The 16,206-nt window shown below is 54.5% G+C and overlaps 1 protein-coding gene across 5 annotated transcripts; it reads left to right on the forward strand.

Moving 5' to 3' along the window:
* Nucleotides 1-327: 327 nt before the first annotated feature.
* On the forward strand, nt 328-15,877 carry HMOX2 (heme oxygenase 2). 5 transcript variants are annotated; one of them, XM_038187128.2, is made up of 7 exons: nt 328-405; nt 1,362-1,453; nt 10,796-10,906; nt 12,649-12,766; nt 13,450-13,941; nt 14,892-15,012; nt 15,096-15,877. In XM_038187128.2, the coding sequence occupies exons 1-7, from the start codon at nt 343-345 to the stop codon at nt 15,218-15,220; spliced, it is 1,122 nt and encodes a 373-aa protein (XP_038043056.1). In that variant the 5' UTR covers nt 328-342; the 3' UTR covers nt 15,221-15,877. The 5 variants fall into 5 exon arrangements, with proteins under 5 accessions (XP_038043056.1, XP_038043057.1, XP_038043060.1 ...); XM_038187129.2 differs by lacking the exons at nt 328-405; nt 1,362-1,453 and adding an exon at nt 6,976-7,109; XM_038187132.2 differs by lacking the exons at nt 328-405; nt 1,362-1,453 and adding an exon at nt 7,047-7,174.
* The last annotated feature ends 329 nt before the right edge of the window (nt 15,878-16,206 follow it).

Below are 16,206 nucleotides of genomic sequence, written 5' to 3' on the forward strand. Positions count from 1 at the left end.
GCCCAGCCACTGCATTGTAGCACCTGCCTCCATTTTCTGGCAGACACTCATCTCTGCCAGTCTGGAGGTTGGAAGAGACCAAAGCCAAGCCATTTGCACATGTCTCCTTCCCACCCACCTATCACATGTGATTTGTCTCAATTTTCTACTGTGGGCAAGGACAGTTCCCCAGGGATGTATCTTCCAAGGCAGGGATTTCCCCTGTGATGCATTCCCTCTGCAAACAGGTGGCAGTGCTTAGCGTTACAGAGTTATCTTTGGAGCAAGTAACTCATTTCTCCTCTCCTAAGGAGAGGATACCCATTGCCAAGTCAGGTATTGTTTCTTTCATGGAACAAGAGGATGGGCAGCTGGTCACCAATCTCAAGGGCTCTGAAGAGGAGTTACCAAGTGACCCCTGTGCAGGTAAAGCACATTGGACTTCTGGGGAAATGCTGGTCAGAGAGGTAAAAATCTGACTTGCCAATGTCTTAGCCCCTTCTGGAGATGGGCAAGAACGAAGATGGAGCTTGCTTGTGTGTCCGTAGCCTGTCAGTGTCTCACAAAAATAGCAGAGCTGACACAGAGTGCATCTTTTCCATCTCCCCAGGGCTGCACGCTTGCTTTCTGGCAGCCAGAGACCTGCCATCAGCTTGCAGTCATTCGTTTGGCTTCTTTGTTGTTTCTGCAGCTGGTTGGCCCCTCTGGAGCAGTTGTGCTAGACTGAGCATCTCCTATGCCTGACACTTCATACCAGTGAGCTCAGGTCAGACTTTGAGGAGCAGAGCAGGTTTTTGTGTTTGCCAGGAGCTTTCGCTCCAGGCTGGGTGGCTTCCTGGGGGCTGTGGTGGATCATCCATGCAGCCCCACTGTGCCCTGCCCACAGGGTGCTGGGGGAGGCCTGGCCATGCCCCACTGGGGCACATCAGCAGGGTGAAGCTCTCTGTAACATATTAATTTTATCTCATTTGAGCTTTCTGGGCAATCCCATACATTAGCAGTGCTTCTGACTGAGGCGGGTATCCATGCTATTTAAGCGATGAACAGAAATAGGTTCCTCATTGGTCAATACCTGAAGTTTTTGTTTTTATTTTAATATCTTATAAAAGGCATTGTTAGAAGCCGGGGGAGCCGGCGGCCGCCCGCCATTTTCCGCCTCCCTCAGAGGCGAAGGCGCCGCCCGCCATTGGCCGCCGCCATCACGTGACAGCCACAGCGGCCGCGGGGGGCCGGGGCCGCGGTGCGGGGCTGAGGGGAGCTGAGGGGGGGCTGAGGGGGCTGCCCTGGGGGGGCTTTTTGGGGGGGGTTGCGGTGCCCCCTTACCCGTCGGAGCGCCCCGCTGGCAGGCAGAGGCTGGCTCACGGCTCCCTTTTCTCCCCCAGCAGGCCCCCCGGAGCGGAGCCGGCCATGATCTCCCAGACGGGCCGGGAGGCCGAGCTGCGGGCCCAGGGGAAGGCAGCTCCGAGCCGTGCAGGTAAGGGGCCGCTGCGGCCGGCTCTGAGCCTGCCGCCGGGGGAATTGCTCCGGCACCCCCGGGGCCTGCCGGAACGTGCAGCAGAGGTACCGGGTCACACCGGGGCCGTCCAGCGTTGGGTGCCCCAACAACGGCTGTCAGCGGGCACAGGCGAGAGCAGGCAGCGCGTCTGCTGTGCCTTCACAAGCTGCTGAGTGAGACGTCTTGGTATCTTCATATGTTCTTGCCTGCTGAATTTATTTGCGTTTTTAGCATCCATGACAGCTTACAGGAAGGAATTGCACAGCTTCGTTAGCTGCCTCCTTTGGGTTGCTTTGAAGCCGCCTTCTAGTAGTTTGTTTGATGCCAGAAACTCTTCTTTGAGAGCACATGGTGCAGAATGCATCCCTACCCACTCCACAGGCCACTTGTGCTTTTACAGACGTCTGTTATATCCCCTATCAGCTGTAGCTTTTGCAAGCAGAACGGACAGATGAGTCATCTCCAGTCCAGAAGCTGTTCCACGCCTTTGATTGTTCATTTTCCAATGTATTTTTCTCAGTGCTATTAGAGCTTCTGTAAGATGGGGGATCCATCCGACCCCTCGCATGTAATCAGGATGTGGACTTACTGTGGATTCAGAGAAGCAGGGAAGAATGACACTCTTATTTTTCCCTCTATTCTTTTCCCAACAGTTGCTAATGTTTGGTGAGCTGTTTTGCGTGCCCTGCAGGTGTGTTTTTCATCAATGTGTTCTAGTGTCAAGATGCTGTTCCTGAATGATACCAAGAACACTCTAGGCTCATCCTCGTATAAATGCAAGATATAGATGCTTTCCTCCCCTGCAGTTCTTTGTTTACCTGCAGTGAATGTCCCCTGCCACCTAATTGGTCACTATCACAAGGCTCTGCCACAGCTGATCTTTACGGTCATCCTTTGTTTCCTTAACCCTGGATAACACAGACACATCAGCAGAAGTCTCCATTTCCCCCTTTGCTCCATTAGTACCTTCTTTTGGGTCACTTTTTCCATGGCAATTTAGTTTCTTCATCAGTTATGGTGAAGGAAAAATGTCATTCAGGAATGTTTTTGGATGCCTGATCTCCCTTTTGTTAACACTGGTGTTATCTCTGAAGAACTCCAAGTGGTTTGTGAGATGAGACTACTTTTTCCAAAGGCCATGCCAGCTCTTCCCCAGTATGCCCTCTTTGATCATCTGTCAGTAATTCTTATATTCCAGTTTCTGTTCATTTGCTTGGAATGTCTGTTGAGCTTCCTGGTCCCTGCATCTCCCCTTGAGCCTTTTCTCTGGCATCACGTCAGCCACCTTCCAGTCCTGACAGTGAGGTACAACAGTTAAAAGAGTCCAGCTGTGTTGTGAGGCCACGTGAGCAGCACTGCTGAGTTGGGGCAAAGGTCTGTACCACTCAGAGCTATGTCTCAGGGATTTTGGGACTGTCCAGAAGTAGATGCCAGGGAACAGAATAAGCATATGGTGACACCTCCCCAGCACACTCTACCATTCTTCCACTTAAAATACTTCCAGAAAGTTACAGTCACCATGATTTCAATTAAACCCTTTACAGACAACTTTTCCTGGATACCAGTTAAGATTTCTGGTAGGTCAGAAGTAACAAAAATGGTTGTAAAAGTTTCATAGCGGAGAGCTGGAACCATGGCAGTAAACAATGTAATATGAAGCTTAAAATTTCTGAATTTCCCCAAAAAGTACAGAACACCATAAAAGACTTGATTCTTTTGTGCTTTGAAGACTTCTTCAAGTTCTACATAAAGAAACAAAATTCTGTGTAAGTACCAAATTTAGGGTAGATGAAGAACATCTCTCTTTGCCACAACAGCAGCACAGCAACTTCACTAGCTCCATCATCTACTCGGTAAGTCTGATGTACAGGTCAAGAGCTTCATGCTGGTCTGCCAGAAATGTCATCTTAACCTGTATTTGGGCATCATCTTACACTTTTCCTCCAGGCCTGGATGGACGGAACTGCAGGCAAATGGAAATACCTTCATGGTGAAGAGCAAAATTCCAGTTCCTGTTTCTCTCAAAGGGTGATTTTAATGAAAACTTTGAGGGAAAAACTGGACTAACTACCATGCCAAATTGCCATGAAAGGTATCTCAGGAGTTTGCTGTGAAATCATATTGCGATGCTTTCTTACACTGACTACAAAGAGGAAGATTAAATGTGTGTATGTATTGGTCTGATTAGAAATTGTAGGCTCAAAGTCCTTCCTTTATTGCATACTTAGGGTTCAGTAGTGACTCTTGTCTTCCAAGGCATGCAGTTCTTTATCGCAGCTCTACCAGACCACAGGAAGCGCCTGTGGTTTGTACATGTATCCCACAGGAACAGTTTGTTACCAGCTTGTTTCACAAGAGTTTTCACAGAATCAGAAGGTAGCAGTCAAATCTGTGTCACTTTGGGGGAGAAAAAAATCCAGAGGTCTCCGTGTCTGTGGCTTTAGGCTTCAGCCAACTCCACGTTTTGGGTGTACATATACTCAACAGCAAGACAGCCTTTATCTCTGGAAGTCCATGTAAAGAGATGCCATGGAAATCTGTTTGCCTGATGAACCTGTCTTAAATTTGGATGTGACACCTCTCTTCAGAGAGAGGTGTTGCCATTTCTATATCCCACATACTTCCCTCCGATGTCCATTTCCCCTTCCCTGCCAGCAGAAGGGTGCGTGCTCACTGCTCCTGGCTTGCCAATTGAGTGTAGAGGCCTGCTAGGAGCTGTTCCTCCACCGTCAGCAATTCCCACAGCACAGTTGGGGTTACAGGCTTTGGAACCTGTTAAGGTGCTCCTCAAACCAGATTTCAGCAGTGGAAGGAGTCACTGCTCTCTGTGAATGCCCTAGAAATCTGTACAAGCACCTTGTCCTTGAACAGCTTTCAAGTGACCTGTGTCTGCGTAGCATGGATTGGTACCGTTAACACTTCTGCAAGACAGCATGAGCACAAGGGCTGGTTTTTGCCTGTGTGCCAGGAGGCGTTCGTACCTTCAGCTAGCGTTAGTTCCACTGACTCGCACTACCTTTGTCTTTCATGTCTGTCAGATTTTCTCCGTTCATAATCTGGAATCAGCTGTGCTGGACCTTCAGTGCGCTCACTGTGTTCTGCCGGCGGTGGCTTTGACAGGGGATTTGTTCTGCGCTGCTGGAAACAGAAAGTTACTTTACTGCTGCTGTAAGATTGGCATCAGCCATGCTCCAGGAGATGGGCATGTTTCATGCCTTAGGGCCAATGTTTTCTTTGTGCATTTGCTCTCTGCAATTACCAGCAGCACAAGTAAGAGCAGAGATAGCATCCTTTGTAATGAAAGTGACATTCTGCTGAACAAGGTAGTTCTTTATGACCCTTCTCTGAATCCGGTTCAACTTTTAATAGCATTTTCAGTTACAGTATCCCAGAATAGCAGCAATCTTCTTCCATTTGAGCACTAAACTTTTACCTGCGATGTGCATATAATTTCAGTAGAGTTGTGTTCCTGCGGAGTATGCAGGGCTATTTTCAGGGTTTGTTCTGTGAGCACTGCAAAATCCACCCAGTAGGTTGGAGGGAAATACCAGAAATTTTGAACCTTCGAGTCAATCTGCTGAATTTTTAGAATTTGTCCCCTTTTGCTTTCCCCTGTCCAAAGCTTCCTTTCTTGCCTGTGACTCTTCTTGATTCTCATTTTCTTGCAGCTGAGGACAGGATTGCGAGCAAGAAAGAGGAGAATCCCCACCAGGGCATTCCTGGGCCAGGGAAGCCCGAGGGCTTACTGCCAGGACTATCAAAGGAGAAGAGTTCCCGGAGTATTGCACATGACCCAGTTCCCCCCCACAGGCCAGAAAGGGTTCAGAGACCTCCCCTGGGGAGGAGTCAAAGTCGAGTGACGCTGCGTGGAAAAAGTTTCAGGAGGCTGCCAGACATCATCCAGCAGAGAAACCCCACTGTGGGGAGACTGACAATATGTGGGGATTGTGGGAAGAGCTTCAGGGTGAGCTCCAACCTTGTCCAGCATCGGAGAATCCACACTGGAGAGAAACCCTTCACCTGCTCCGACTGCGGGGAGAGCTTTCGGCAGCGATCGCACCTCATCCAGCACCAGCGGGTCCACACCGGGGAGAGGCCCTACGAGTGCACCGAGTGCGGGAAGAGCTTCAGCATGAGCTCCAAGCTGATCCGCCACCAGATCACTCACACCGGGGAGAAGCCCTACAAGTGTGCCGAGTGCGGGAAGAGCTTCTCTGGGAACTCGCAGCTCGTCCAGCACCAGCGAGTGCACACCGGGGAGAAACCCTACGAGTGCAGTGACTGCGGGAAGAGCTTCAGCGTGAGCTCAGCCCTGACGCGACACCAGCGGGTCCACACTGGGGAGAAACCCTACGAGTGTGCAGAGTGCGGGAAGAGCTTCAGCCAGAGCTCCGAGCTGATGAAGCACCAGCGCGTCCACACCGGGGAGAAACCCTATGAGTGCGCAGATTGCGGGAAGAGCTTCACGGTGAGTTCTGCCCTCATCCAGCACCGGCGGTTCCACCTGGGCGAGCGCCCCTACGGGTGCACCGAGTGCGGGAAGAGCTTCACGGTGAGCTCCCACCTCATCCAGCACCGCCGCTTCCACACCGGGGAGCGCCCCTTCGAGTGCACCGAGTGCGGGAAGAGCTTCTTGTGGAGGTCGGCCCTGCTCCGCCACCGCAGGGTGCACACAGGAGAGAGGCCCTACGCCTGCGCGGACTGCGGGGACAGCTTTCGGCAGAGCGCCCACCTCACCCAGCACCGGCGCACCCACACCGGGGAGCGGCCCTACGCCTGTGCTGACTGCGGGAAGGGCTTCACCGTCAGCTCCGCGCTCCTGCGGCACCAGCACATCCACAGGGCCGGGGAGACACAGGAGGGCTGAGGGCAGGTTAGCTCTGGTGCCCTGGGACAGCCCCGGGGAGAAAAGCCTGGTGTCGCTCTCCCTTCGCTCTGTTGATTGAGTGAAAGCGATTTGTTTTTAGGAGGACGGGAAGGAGAGTCTTCAGATCCTAAGAAGCAGAGGTGGAAGAAAGCGGAGTGCAAAGAGCTGAACTGGAGGTGTGATGTGAGGGGAGGAGGTGGTGGTTGGAGGGATGAGAGGGGAGAGACAGAGAGGAGGAACAGCGTGGGGATGCCTCCGTGGTGTGTTTGAGGAAGGGCAACACCCGGCCTGTTCTCCGGGCAGGTTTGGAGAATTCAGAGGGGCGGTAAGCGGGGCATGGGAGAGCCCCCAAACACCACCCAACCCTCTGGCTGCTGTCCCCCAGCCCCTGCGGGCCTCTGGAGCCCCCTGACGGTGCTGGGGGCTGGCTGTTCCCCCTGAGAGGCGCGTTTGGACGCTGTACGTCCCCGCGGGTGCAGATTTCACCAATAAAGCCAAACCTCCCCTCAGCCGCCGCCCCGCCTCCCTCACGGCCGCCCCTCAGGAGCCCCCCCCCCCCTCACTGCGCCTGCGCATCCCGCTGAGGCGGCCACGGCGGGGGCGGGCCGAGAGCCTGGCGTTTCCTCCAATCAGCGGCCCCGCGCGCGCCCTCCGAGGCCGCTGATTGGCCGCGCCGCCGCCACCCCGCGGATAAATGCCGGGCGGCCGGGCCGCGCCTCGCGTCAGCGCCGCGGGGCAGCGCGAGAGCGGCGGCGGCGGCGGAGGGCGGTGAGTGGTGCGCGTGCGCGGAGCCGTCCCCATGGCAACGCGGTGGGGCCGGGGCCGCCCCTGAGGTAACGGCGGGGCCTGGAGTGGGGGGGGGGCGCGGCCGGGACTCGCCGCCGCTGCTGGGCCCGGGGCCCGCTGACACCAGGCCGAGGCGCTCGGGCTCGGCCCTGCCGGGATCCCGTCACGTCCCGGGGCCGGCCCGCAGCGGGGCTGGGAGCACCGAGGCCTCGAGGCCGCCGTGCTCCGGTCTCCCGGCGCCCGTCCGTGTGGGGCCGTAACGGCCCGGTGCCGGCCTGCTGGGGGTCCCGGCACGGCCAGCTGTGTGCCCCCAGGGCTCCTCGGTACCCCGGTGCTTGTCCCGCTGTGCCCTGCCGCCCCCTGCCTGGCCCACACGAGAAGGTGGAGCGCTGCCGGTCACCGGGAGCTTCCCTCCACGATGAACTCGCTGAGGTGACTGCAGCTGGAGGGGGGCAGAAGCCGCGTGTGCTTGGGCACCGCTGGGAGCGCCTGGGGCTTGAGGTGCTGGCTGTGTGGGGTCAGGGGAACGCGGTGACTTCTGCTGTGGGTCTCCATTTCCACCAGCTGAATACCTCCCCAGAGGGAGAAGGAGGTGAGAAGCTCTTCCCATGTTACCAGGTTACCTTGGTGATGGCTTCCAGCTGCTAGGCCTGGAGTTGTGAGGTTTGTCTCACCTTTGAGACGCTTGGGTATGTCCAGCCGTGCTGTGCTGATCCTCAATGCAAGCTGTGTGCATTTGGGGAAGCACCTTCAAGTCGCGTGCTAGTTGAACAGCAACTGTGAACTCTGCACTGAGTGGGTGTTCTGTGAATTATTGAGCTTCTGAGAGTGCCTGAGCAAAGCCAGGGCTTCCAGTCTCAGTTCCCTACTGCAGTGCTGTCCCTTGACTTCCTTCAAAGGGCAGGGTCAGCCCTGGGTTAGGCATTGTCCTACGCTGAGAACAACGGCTGCACACCTCGGGTGTGAAGCTCGCTGTGCAGGTGTCTGTAGGGGAAAAGCAAGTGCTGGCTAGATGAGATGGGGACATTTTCTAGGAGAGCTTTAGTGCTGTTATTGGAAAATAAATGCTTGGAGTGGTGAATTGTCCCATACCAAAACTTCTTTCCACTTCTCCTGCCCCGCTCCCTCAGGTCTCGTGGCCGTTGGACTCCTCCCAAGCAGGGTGCTGGGGAGGTATGTGTTTACCCTGAACATCAGCCAGGGGCTGGATGAGCACAGAGCTGCTCCCAGCAAACAAAGCTGTGTTCTGGCCTCCAAAGTGGAGGCAGGCAGCTCCTCAAACCTCCCTCTCAGCATGTAGGACACTGCCTCCTTTGAAGGAGAGGGATGGCCCAAGAAGCCAGTGCTCTGACCAGTGACCATGTCATCAGATTTCAGCTGCTTGTTTTTTGACTAAAAACAGCGGTCTGTGGTGAGGTGGGTTATAAAGCTTTGATTTTTCCCCACCTCCAAGTTTCAGGATCCTAATATGGAAGAGGACGGGGTTTTGATTGGTGCTGACTTGTCTCTTGAGTTTGTGGCTCATCAGGGAGCTGTCTGTGCTAGAGCCTGTATCAGCAAGATCGAAGCTTCCTTATTTTCCTGGACGTGTGCTGTCCTCACCTCGTGCTGAAGGGCCTGGTGTCCCTGATGGATGTTTTGCTGTGGAGGTGAGCACATCAAACCGAGCTTTAACAATAACGGCACGTGAGGGTGCCAAGGTCCTTAAATGACTTCTTGTGTGCTAACACCTTCTGAGGGGGGCAGTGCGACCTGAACAACAGCTCACCCTGCTGAGCGGTTGTGCTTCTGCAACGCTGGTCACATCTCGGGGTGAGTGCCTCTGAGCCCCCTCAGGTGCTCTCTGTGTAGCCTGGCGAGCAAAACGCTGGTGTCGGCAAGTGCTACCAAAGTGTGCTCAGGGGCATGGAGCTTGCCTTGGTCAGAGCTGAGCTCAGGAGCCGTGCTGTGTATGTCTGCCCACTGGGAGCCTCTCACCACTGCTGCCCCCGAATTTCTGGAGTTTGGTCTGTGTGTTCCTTCGGGTTGGGGTCACCTTCTGCCTTTGTACCTCCAACAAGGGATGAGCAGTGCTGGAGCGCCCTTCGTGGCTCCTGGTGCCTGCTGCTTTGCATCCGGGGCTGGGAAAGCAGCACAGCACACCCTGCCTCGGGGCTGCAGCTCCTGGGAGGGATGAGACAAATCAGAACCAGTTCCTCTGGCTTAGGTTTGGAATCTGCATTTCTCGGGCAGTGCCAGGCCTGAAGGCAGCTGAGCAGAAAGCCAGGCTGCCATAAAGAGCTCCCCCTCTGTTGGCAGTGAGCTGGCTGGCTTGCTGTGCAGGCAGCCTGGTCCCACTCGTGCCCGTGGCAGGCTTCGATCTGAGCCTGCGGCAACCTGCAGCACTGCAGGCATCCCCTCGTGTCCCCGTGGCTGTGCTCAGAACACCTCCGAGGCTCTCGCTGCCGCGTGGGGCTGGCTGCTGTCCCGAAGCAGCCTGGTTTGGACCCGTTGGACGCTGCTCTGTGCTCCCACCCAGGGCAGGCCCTGTGGCAGTGAGTGCAAGGAGTGCCCCAGCATGGGTAAAAGCTTTGCCCTGGTGCTGTGTCCCCGAGCTGGGGCAGGGCCCTGCTCCTCCACACCTGGGGATGAGCTCAGACCCAGCTCCTGCTGCTCTGCAGGGCCGTGAGAGTAGCTGTAACCCGAGGGCTGGAAGCTGGGGCAGTTAATTTATAACTAGCACTCTTTGTGTTAGTTTTGCAAGCTTGGAGCCACCAGGTGATCTCCCTGTTCTGGCTCTGTGCAGACTTGCTTGGTGTGCCTGCAGCTGTCGATCTCATCTCTTTCCCTGGCCTCCAGACACAGGCTGAGTGGTGAGCCCATGGGTGCAGCCTGCGCAGGGAGGTGGGAGCCAGGCTGGGAGAGCAGGAGGGGTCCCTCCGAGCAGCAAGGGCTTCATGGAGAGCCAGCAGGGAGCTTAGTGCCTGGCTCATCTGGCAAGGCTGCCTGGAACTCGGTGGTGTAATCAGCACAGCACTGATTACAGCTCCATTTTCGAAATGAGGTGGCTGGATTTGTGGCATAGCCAGGGTGTTCGGCTGGGCTAAGCCAGGTAGACACCTGCTGCTGTTTCTGGGTGCTTCTTGTGCAGCATGCTACCTCTGCAGAGGCTTTTTCTTTTGCAAAAGAGGGGGGGAAATTGCAGTTGCTTCTGGGGTTTGGAGTAAACCCTGTTTGGTGGGAGAGGAGTGTCTGAGTGGTAGCAGGAACACTGCAGCTCACTGTGCTCAATAGTAGCTGCTCTGATGCTTTGTGGAGAACAGCCTGGGGAGGGCAGAGCAGTGGGGTCTGCCCCTGCTTTGGGACAGACTCCAACTCCAGCTTTGGATGAGCTGTTTGGTAGCAGCAGTGGAAAGCGGCTTGTTCCCAAATTCAATACAGGTTGCTAACGTGGAGATCTTGGGGTTGGCTGGGGGTTAGTGATGAGGTTTGGAGGAGCTGAACTGAACGAGCAAGGCTGTTCTCTTGAACGTGTCCTGGTGTGCAGTGAAAAGGGCTGGTGGCTGCTTCTTGCTGCCTTGTGTGTGGTGCAGCTGCAGGACTCCCTGCTAGGCTGCTTGGTGCTTCCTACCCATCCCTTTCGTTGAGGCAGCTTCCCTCTAACATCCCGCTCTAACTTTGCCTTTCAGAGTGCCTAATCCCCACCACAGACCAGCAATGCCGTCCCTTGTGGAGAGCTCAGAAGGGGGAGACGAAGGGGAAAGCTTACGCTATGAGGAAATGGAAGATGACAACGTCAGGTGAGTAGCGCTGGCCCTGCCTTACAACATGGCACAGACACGGTCTTGGGCAAGGCAGGAGAGCTCCCAGGTAAGGAGCGGTGTTTCTCCACGTCCGAAAGGGAGTGAGGGACTAGAATAGGTGATTAATCAAATGCACGTGCAGTAAATTCTGTTTAATCAACAGTGTACTGAAAGGGTGGAAGGAGTGACCTGGCCAGGGCTGTCAACGAGCCGGGGGTGTTTTAGGCTTTGCAATCAAACTGAAACTTCAGTAGTGCTTTGGCCATGTAGCATGTTTGTGCCTTCCCCGCCAAGGTGAACTGGCCTTTCATGGCTTGCTGGACAGCCTCATGTGACAGCAGCGTCTTGTTTTGAAAGATGACTCTTCCAAAATAAGGGTGAACTCTGCTCCAGTGAGCTGCATCCCTTGTCTTTGCAGAACAGCCGCTGGTCTAGGCAAGGGGCTGTTCCTGGAGGTCAGCTTAAAAGACAGAGGCAGGCACAGTGTCAGCCTCCTTCCTCAGTTACGCTCTCCTCCAGCCTTTGTAGTATCTGCAGGACTGCTCTGAAAAGTGGATGCGGAGCAGCCTGAGCTAGCTGAGCTGGAAACAAATCCAACTGGGACTGAGGCTGCCCTACAGCTAAAGGAAATAAGTAGTTGTGTTTATTCCTACAGAGATTGGGGCTGTTTTGTAAGGTGATGTTCTGCAGAACAAACATGGATGTTACTTAATTCAGTGGTACACAACTGTTTGCTTGTCCCTCCATACAGTTAGTAGCTGCCTGCTTGTAGAGGTGATGCAGTTGCACTCAGTGCAGTCCATCAATCATGTTTTAAAAGCAAAAACTTAAGGTATGTAGATGAGAAGGGTGAGTAGGGTGGCTCCCAGGATACCTGAATGGATGGGTTTGCTTCTCTTGGAGTCACTTCTCATGAAACTCAGCCTGTTCTGCTTCCAGGCGCTCCTCTTGTGTCCGGGCCTTCTCTAGCCTGTTGGATGCATGAGTATGGAGTGTTCAAAGTCTCTTTTACAGCTGACGTACACAGTTTTATGACTGCTTTGCTACAGATAGCATGTTCAAGATGCACTGTGGCATAATTTTGTGAGTGTAGGTGTTGAGAACTGTACCTAACTTCAGGTAGTGCGGTGGCTGTAATCCGAGATGATACATTTCTAGAAGGAGAGCTTGTGAAAACCTGCAAAACCAGTGTAATGCAGGATAAGTAAGCTTTTTAAGGATGTTCCTGCCCTGTTTCATTGCTGGGCTCTCATTTCTTCTTCAGCAACTACTATAATACCACTGATGCCCCAGTTAGAAAAGCTAAGGTCTTGCCTGTGTGTTCATCTGCAGAGACCAAGGAGGGATACTGCTGAGGCTCCTGGGCTCTTTAGGCTGCCCTGGTAGTTGCCCTTGATACACTCAAGGTCTCCTTTTTCAGTGTTGCTGGGGCTCACAGGGGTGAGAAGCAAAAGTAACAGTGCAAGCACCTGGGGATCCTTGGCAATTGCTTCGGCATCCTGGGTCTGAGCTTCTGGTAAGGATCAGGCCTCTCACACTGGCAAGTCTGGCTGTGGGAGCCTGGCTGCTGCCCTCATCACTTCCAGGTCGTGCCAGTTGCAGCCTGGGGTGGGCTGAGGGACCCCCAGGATGGCTGCCCTGGGCTGGCGGGGGTGGAGGCTCCCTCCAAATGCAGCAGGGCCAAGCTGCTTGCTGTGCCTGGAGGTGGAGTGAAAGGAGCTCTCCCTGCTTGCCTGCAGCCCCACCGACCTTTCAGAGCTGCTGAAGGATGGGACTAAGGAATCCCATGACCGTGCGGAGAACACGCAGTTCGTCAAAGACTTCCTGAAAGGACGGATCAAGAAGGAGCTCTTCAAGGTGAGTGTGGCTGTGCTCCTTGGCAGTGGAGCTCCTTGACGTACCCAATAACTGGTGCAAGCTGAAGTGTGCTGGTCCAGAACAACTTGAGTGGAAGTGCTGGGCATCTGGCCACATGTCTGTGGGCTGCTCGGGGCAGGTGCGGCTGCCACACAGACACGGGTGGTGTGAGCTGCTCAGGAGCGAAGTCTGGGTGGGTTTATGGCACTGATTTCGGTCTCTGGAGACAAAGCTAGTCAGTCTTAGTCAAAGCTAAATCTTTGACTTTGCATAAAATTCTGAACAGAAGGGGTGGGATTGGGGGTACAAGTAGCACTGTCTGATCCTGAAGGTCTTGGTACACTCAGTATTCTCTAGCATGAGGCTGTTGGTGCTGGTTGTACCTTCAGGATGAACTCAGTCCCTGTGCCTTGCCAACAAGGTGACAGGAGGCCCAGAGCAAGCAGCTGGCAGCATTCGGTTGATTCTTAGCTCCTGCTCTGTAGGCAGTGTTGTTAGGAACACTGGTAGAGAAGATTCTTCAAGTGACACGTGCCTGGTACGGGCTCTCCAGGCAGGTTTTGTGTAGAGCCGTGGGGTTTTCTCCTCGTGTACCCCAACTCTGTGCAGGGGTGGGACAGTCACAAGGTGTTGCGTGCCTCTCAAGTGAACGGCCTCTCACATCCGCTGTGCTTTGTCCGTAGCTGGCTACTGTGGCACTTTACTTCACGTACTCTGCTCTGGAAGAGGAAATGGATCGCAATAAGGACAACCCGGTCTTTGCTCCTCTGTATTTCCCTCTAGAGCTTCACCGGAAAGAAGCATTGATCAAAGACATGAAATATTTCTATGGAGAAGACTGGAAAGAGAAGATACAGTGCTCAGAGGCAACGCAGCACTATGTGGACAGAATCCACCATGTGGGGCAGCACGAGCCTGAGCTGCTAGTGGCTCACGCTTACACACGCTACATGGGGGACCTCTCAGGTGGCCAGGTGCTGAAGAAGGTAGCCCAGAGGGCCCTGAAGTTGCCCAGTACTGACGAAGGGATCCAATTCTACGTGTTTGAAAACGTTTCTAATGCACAGCAGTTCAAGCAGTTGTACAGAGCAAGGCTGAATGCGCTGGACTTGGACAAGAGCTGTAAGGAGCGGATCGTGGAAGAGGCCAACAGAGCCTTCAGATTTAACATGCAGGTACTGCATCCCTCGAGCCCCTGTAGATGTAGGTGCTGCTGCTTCCAGCTCTGGACCAGCTTTTAGGCCTGGGTTAATTCTGCTCGCTTGGGCATAGTGGTTTGGGTCAGAAGCCAGATGGAGGGGCTCTGGTGTGTGTGTGGGGGGGGAGTTCTGCCTTTGCTGTGTGGGATTCTAGGTTGAATAGCTCTTTTGCTAGTTTCTGGAGACATGGCTGGTATCAGGCAGGAATTCCTCCCACACACCAGCACCACAGCTGAGCCCTGGAGGCTAAACTGAGATGACTGCTGTAAGATTGCCACGGGCTGTATGGCTTTGAAGCAGCAGTGGGAGCAAAACTCTCACTTTGAAGCAGCCTCAATCAATTTGAGTGCATTGCACCTCACTCATCCCCCATCTCACCCAGAGATGCCGCATGGTGCTGAGTGGCCAGACATGTCTGTAAGCTTGTGGCCCCTTGATACGTCCCTCAGTGTTTGCCTGTCATAAAATGTGACTGAGCTGCACTGGGGGATGAGCACAGTCTCAGTTCCTGGCTGCAAGCTTTCATCTGTGCCCACAGCAGGTCACTGTGGTTCAAGCTGGTCAGAAGTGTGGCAGGACGTGGTAGGCTCCTTTGTTTTTTGGGATCCTTGCAGAAGCTCTGGCAGCAGGGAGGGGAGAACTCTGCCTTGTGGCAGGCTGAAGGGCAAACAGCAGGGTGATGCTGCGTCTCACTGCTGGATTTAACAGCTTCTGGTATGTGCTACGCCTTCTGAGCTGTGGCACATCCCAGACGTCACCACACATCTGCCTGCAAGGCACTCCGAAACGAGTACCAAATGCTGCATCTGGGAGCTGGGTGGAGGGAGGCAGAAGCAGCTCCTGCTTGTTCTCCAGATCATCCCATGGCTCTGGAGGAACGCTGCCTGGCTCTGCTCACCTTGTGTGCTCACTGTGCCCACGTGCAGGTATTTGATGAGCTGGACAAGATCGGCAAGTCGCTGACAGAAGAAGCCCAGGAAGGAGGCCTTCCAGTCCACGATGGAAGAGGAGACCTGCGCAAATGCCCTTACTATGCAGACAAACTAGGTAGGTCGCGGGCAGTGAGGGAGCAGCTGCATGAATATGGCGAAAGACTCGCAGCACTGACGATGCTTTCTGTGTCCTGGCAGGCAAGGCAGCACCCGGCTGTCCCTACCACGCTGCCGTGGCCATGGCCAAGCAGCCCCTGGTGCAGCTGATCCTCGCGGCTTGCGTTGCTGTGGCAGCAGGAGCTGCAGCGTGGTACATGATGTGATGCCAAGGCTGCCACCTGGCTCTTGATGGTGGCAAGGCACACCCTGTCCTTTTCCAAACTGTTCCCTCGCCGTTGGTGGAGTTGACTGCAGGGAAGTAATGGGGGGGGGGAATTCTGGGGGACTGTCCAAGACTTTTTGCACACCAATAATGCAAGCACAGTAATGTAATGTCTTTAGCTAACTAGTGTACAGGACTGGTCTGGTGAGAGGATGTGAGGATTCCAGTTCAGCACTGCTCCGCTCAGGCTGGAGCAGCTTTTAAGGCTCGAGATGTCTTGTCCTGTAGTGACAAAGTCTACACATGCTTGGCTTTTCATCTCTTTCCCTGGAGCAGTCTCTGGAGGGTGTTTCCTGCCCTGGGCTGCAACCCAAGAATGTGTCATCGGTCTTTTCAGCGAAGAGCACTCAATTTTGTACCCTGAGAAACTGATGTTTCTGTCATGCTGTGGTGGCTGTGCCACGGGCCCGTTAGCTCAAAGGAATGTCCTGCTTGTTGCAGTGTCCCAGGGACCAAGCATAACTCACGGGTGGAAGCTCCCTGGGTGAAGGGACAGGACCAAATGTGTGGGTTGGGGGTATGGAGGTGTCAGATGTATATTGTGCAACATCAATTCTTTGCTGAAGCCTTGACTGGAATAAAAACTTGCTATGCTGTAGCTGGGGAAAGCCAGAGGCATCAGTGTGGGCCTGGGGGGTGGAGGGCTGGGTTAATGGAGTGGTTTTGTTCTTTTCTGACTCGCCCACTGAGGCACTCCTGTCATACTCACCCCATCCCTGCTGTGTCCTCTTGTTTGTTTTTACCCAGCTCCTGTGAGGAGGTGACTGGCTGCTGCTGTAGGTGCCTGCTGCCCCGAGGAGCCTCCTAGTCACCCCTTCTTGTCCTCTTTGATGGGAGGAAACGTTTCCCCCGAGGCAGGTGCCCTGTGTCACACAGCTGCTTCTGTGCCCTCTGTGTCCCAGAGCAGTGCTGGGCCTCACCAAGGGC

The sequence above is a fragment of the Anas platyrhynchos genome, chromosome 15 (genome assembly GCF_047663525.1).
Source record: "Anas platyrhynchos isolate ZD024472 breed Pekin duck chromosome 15, IASCAAS_PekinDuck_T2T, whole genome shotgun sequence".
In the NCBI taxonomy this organism is placed as follows: domain Eukaryota; kingdom Metazoa; phylum Chordata; class Aves; order Anseriformes; family Anatidae; genus Anas; species Anas platyrhynchos.

What these genes read in the sequence shown, in the direction of transcription:
- HMOX2 (XM_038187128.2), top strand. Translation starts at nt 343, where the DNA reads ATGGGCAGCTGGTCACCAATCTCAAGGGCTCTGAAGAGGAGTTACCAA. An exon ending in TCAAGAAGGAGCTCTTCAAG is followed by an intron (nt 12,767 to 13,449) that starts GTGAGTGTGGCT and finishes CTTTGTCCGTAG; the next exon opens with CTGGCTACTGTGGCACTTTA. An exon ending in CCTTCAGATTTAACATGCAG is followed by an intron (nt 13,942 to 14,891) that starts GTACTGCATCCC and finishes GCCCACGTGCAG; the next exon opens with GTATTTGATGAGCTGGACAA.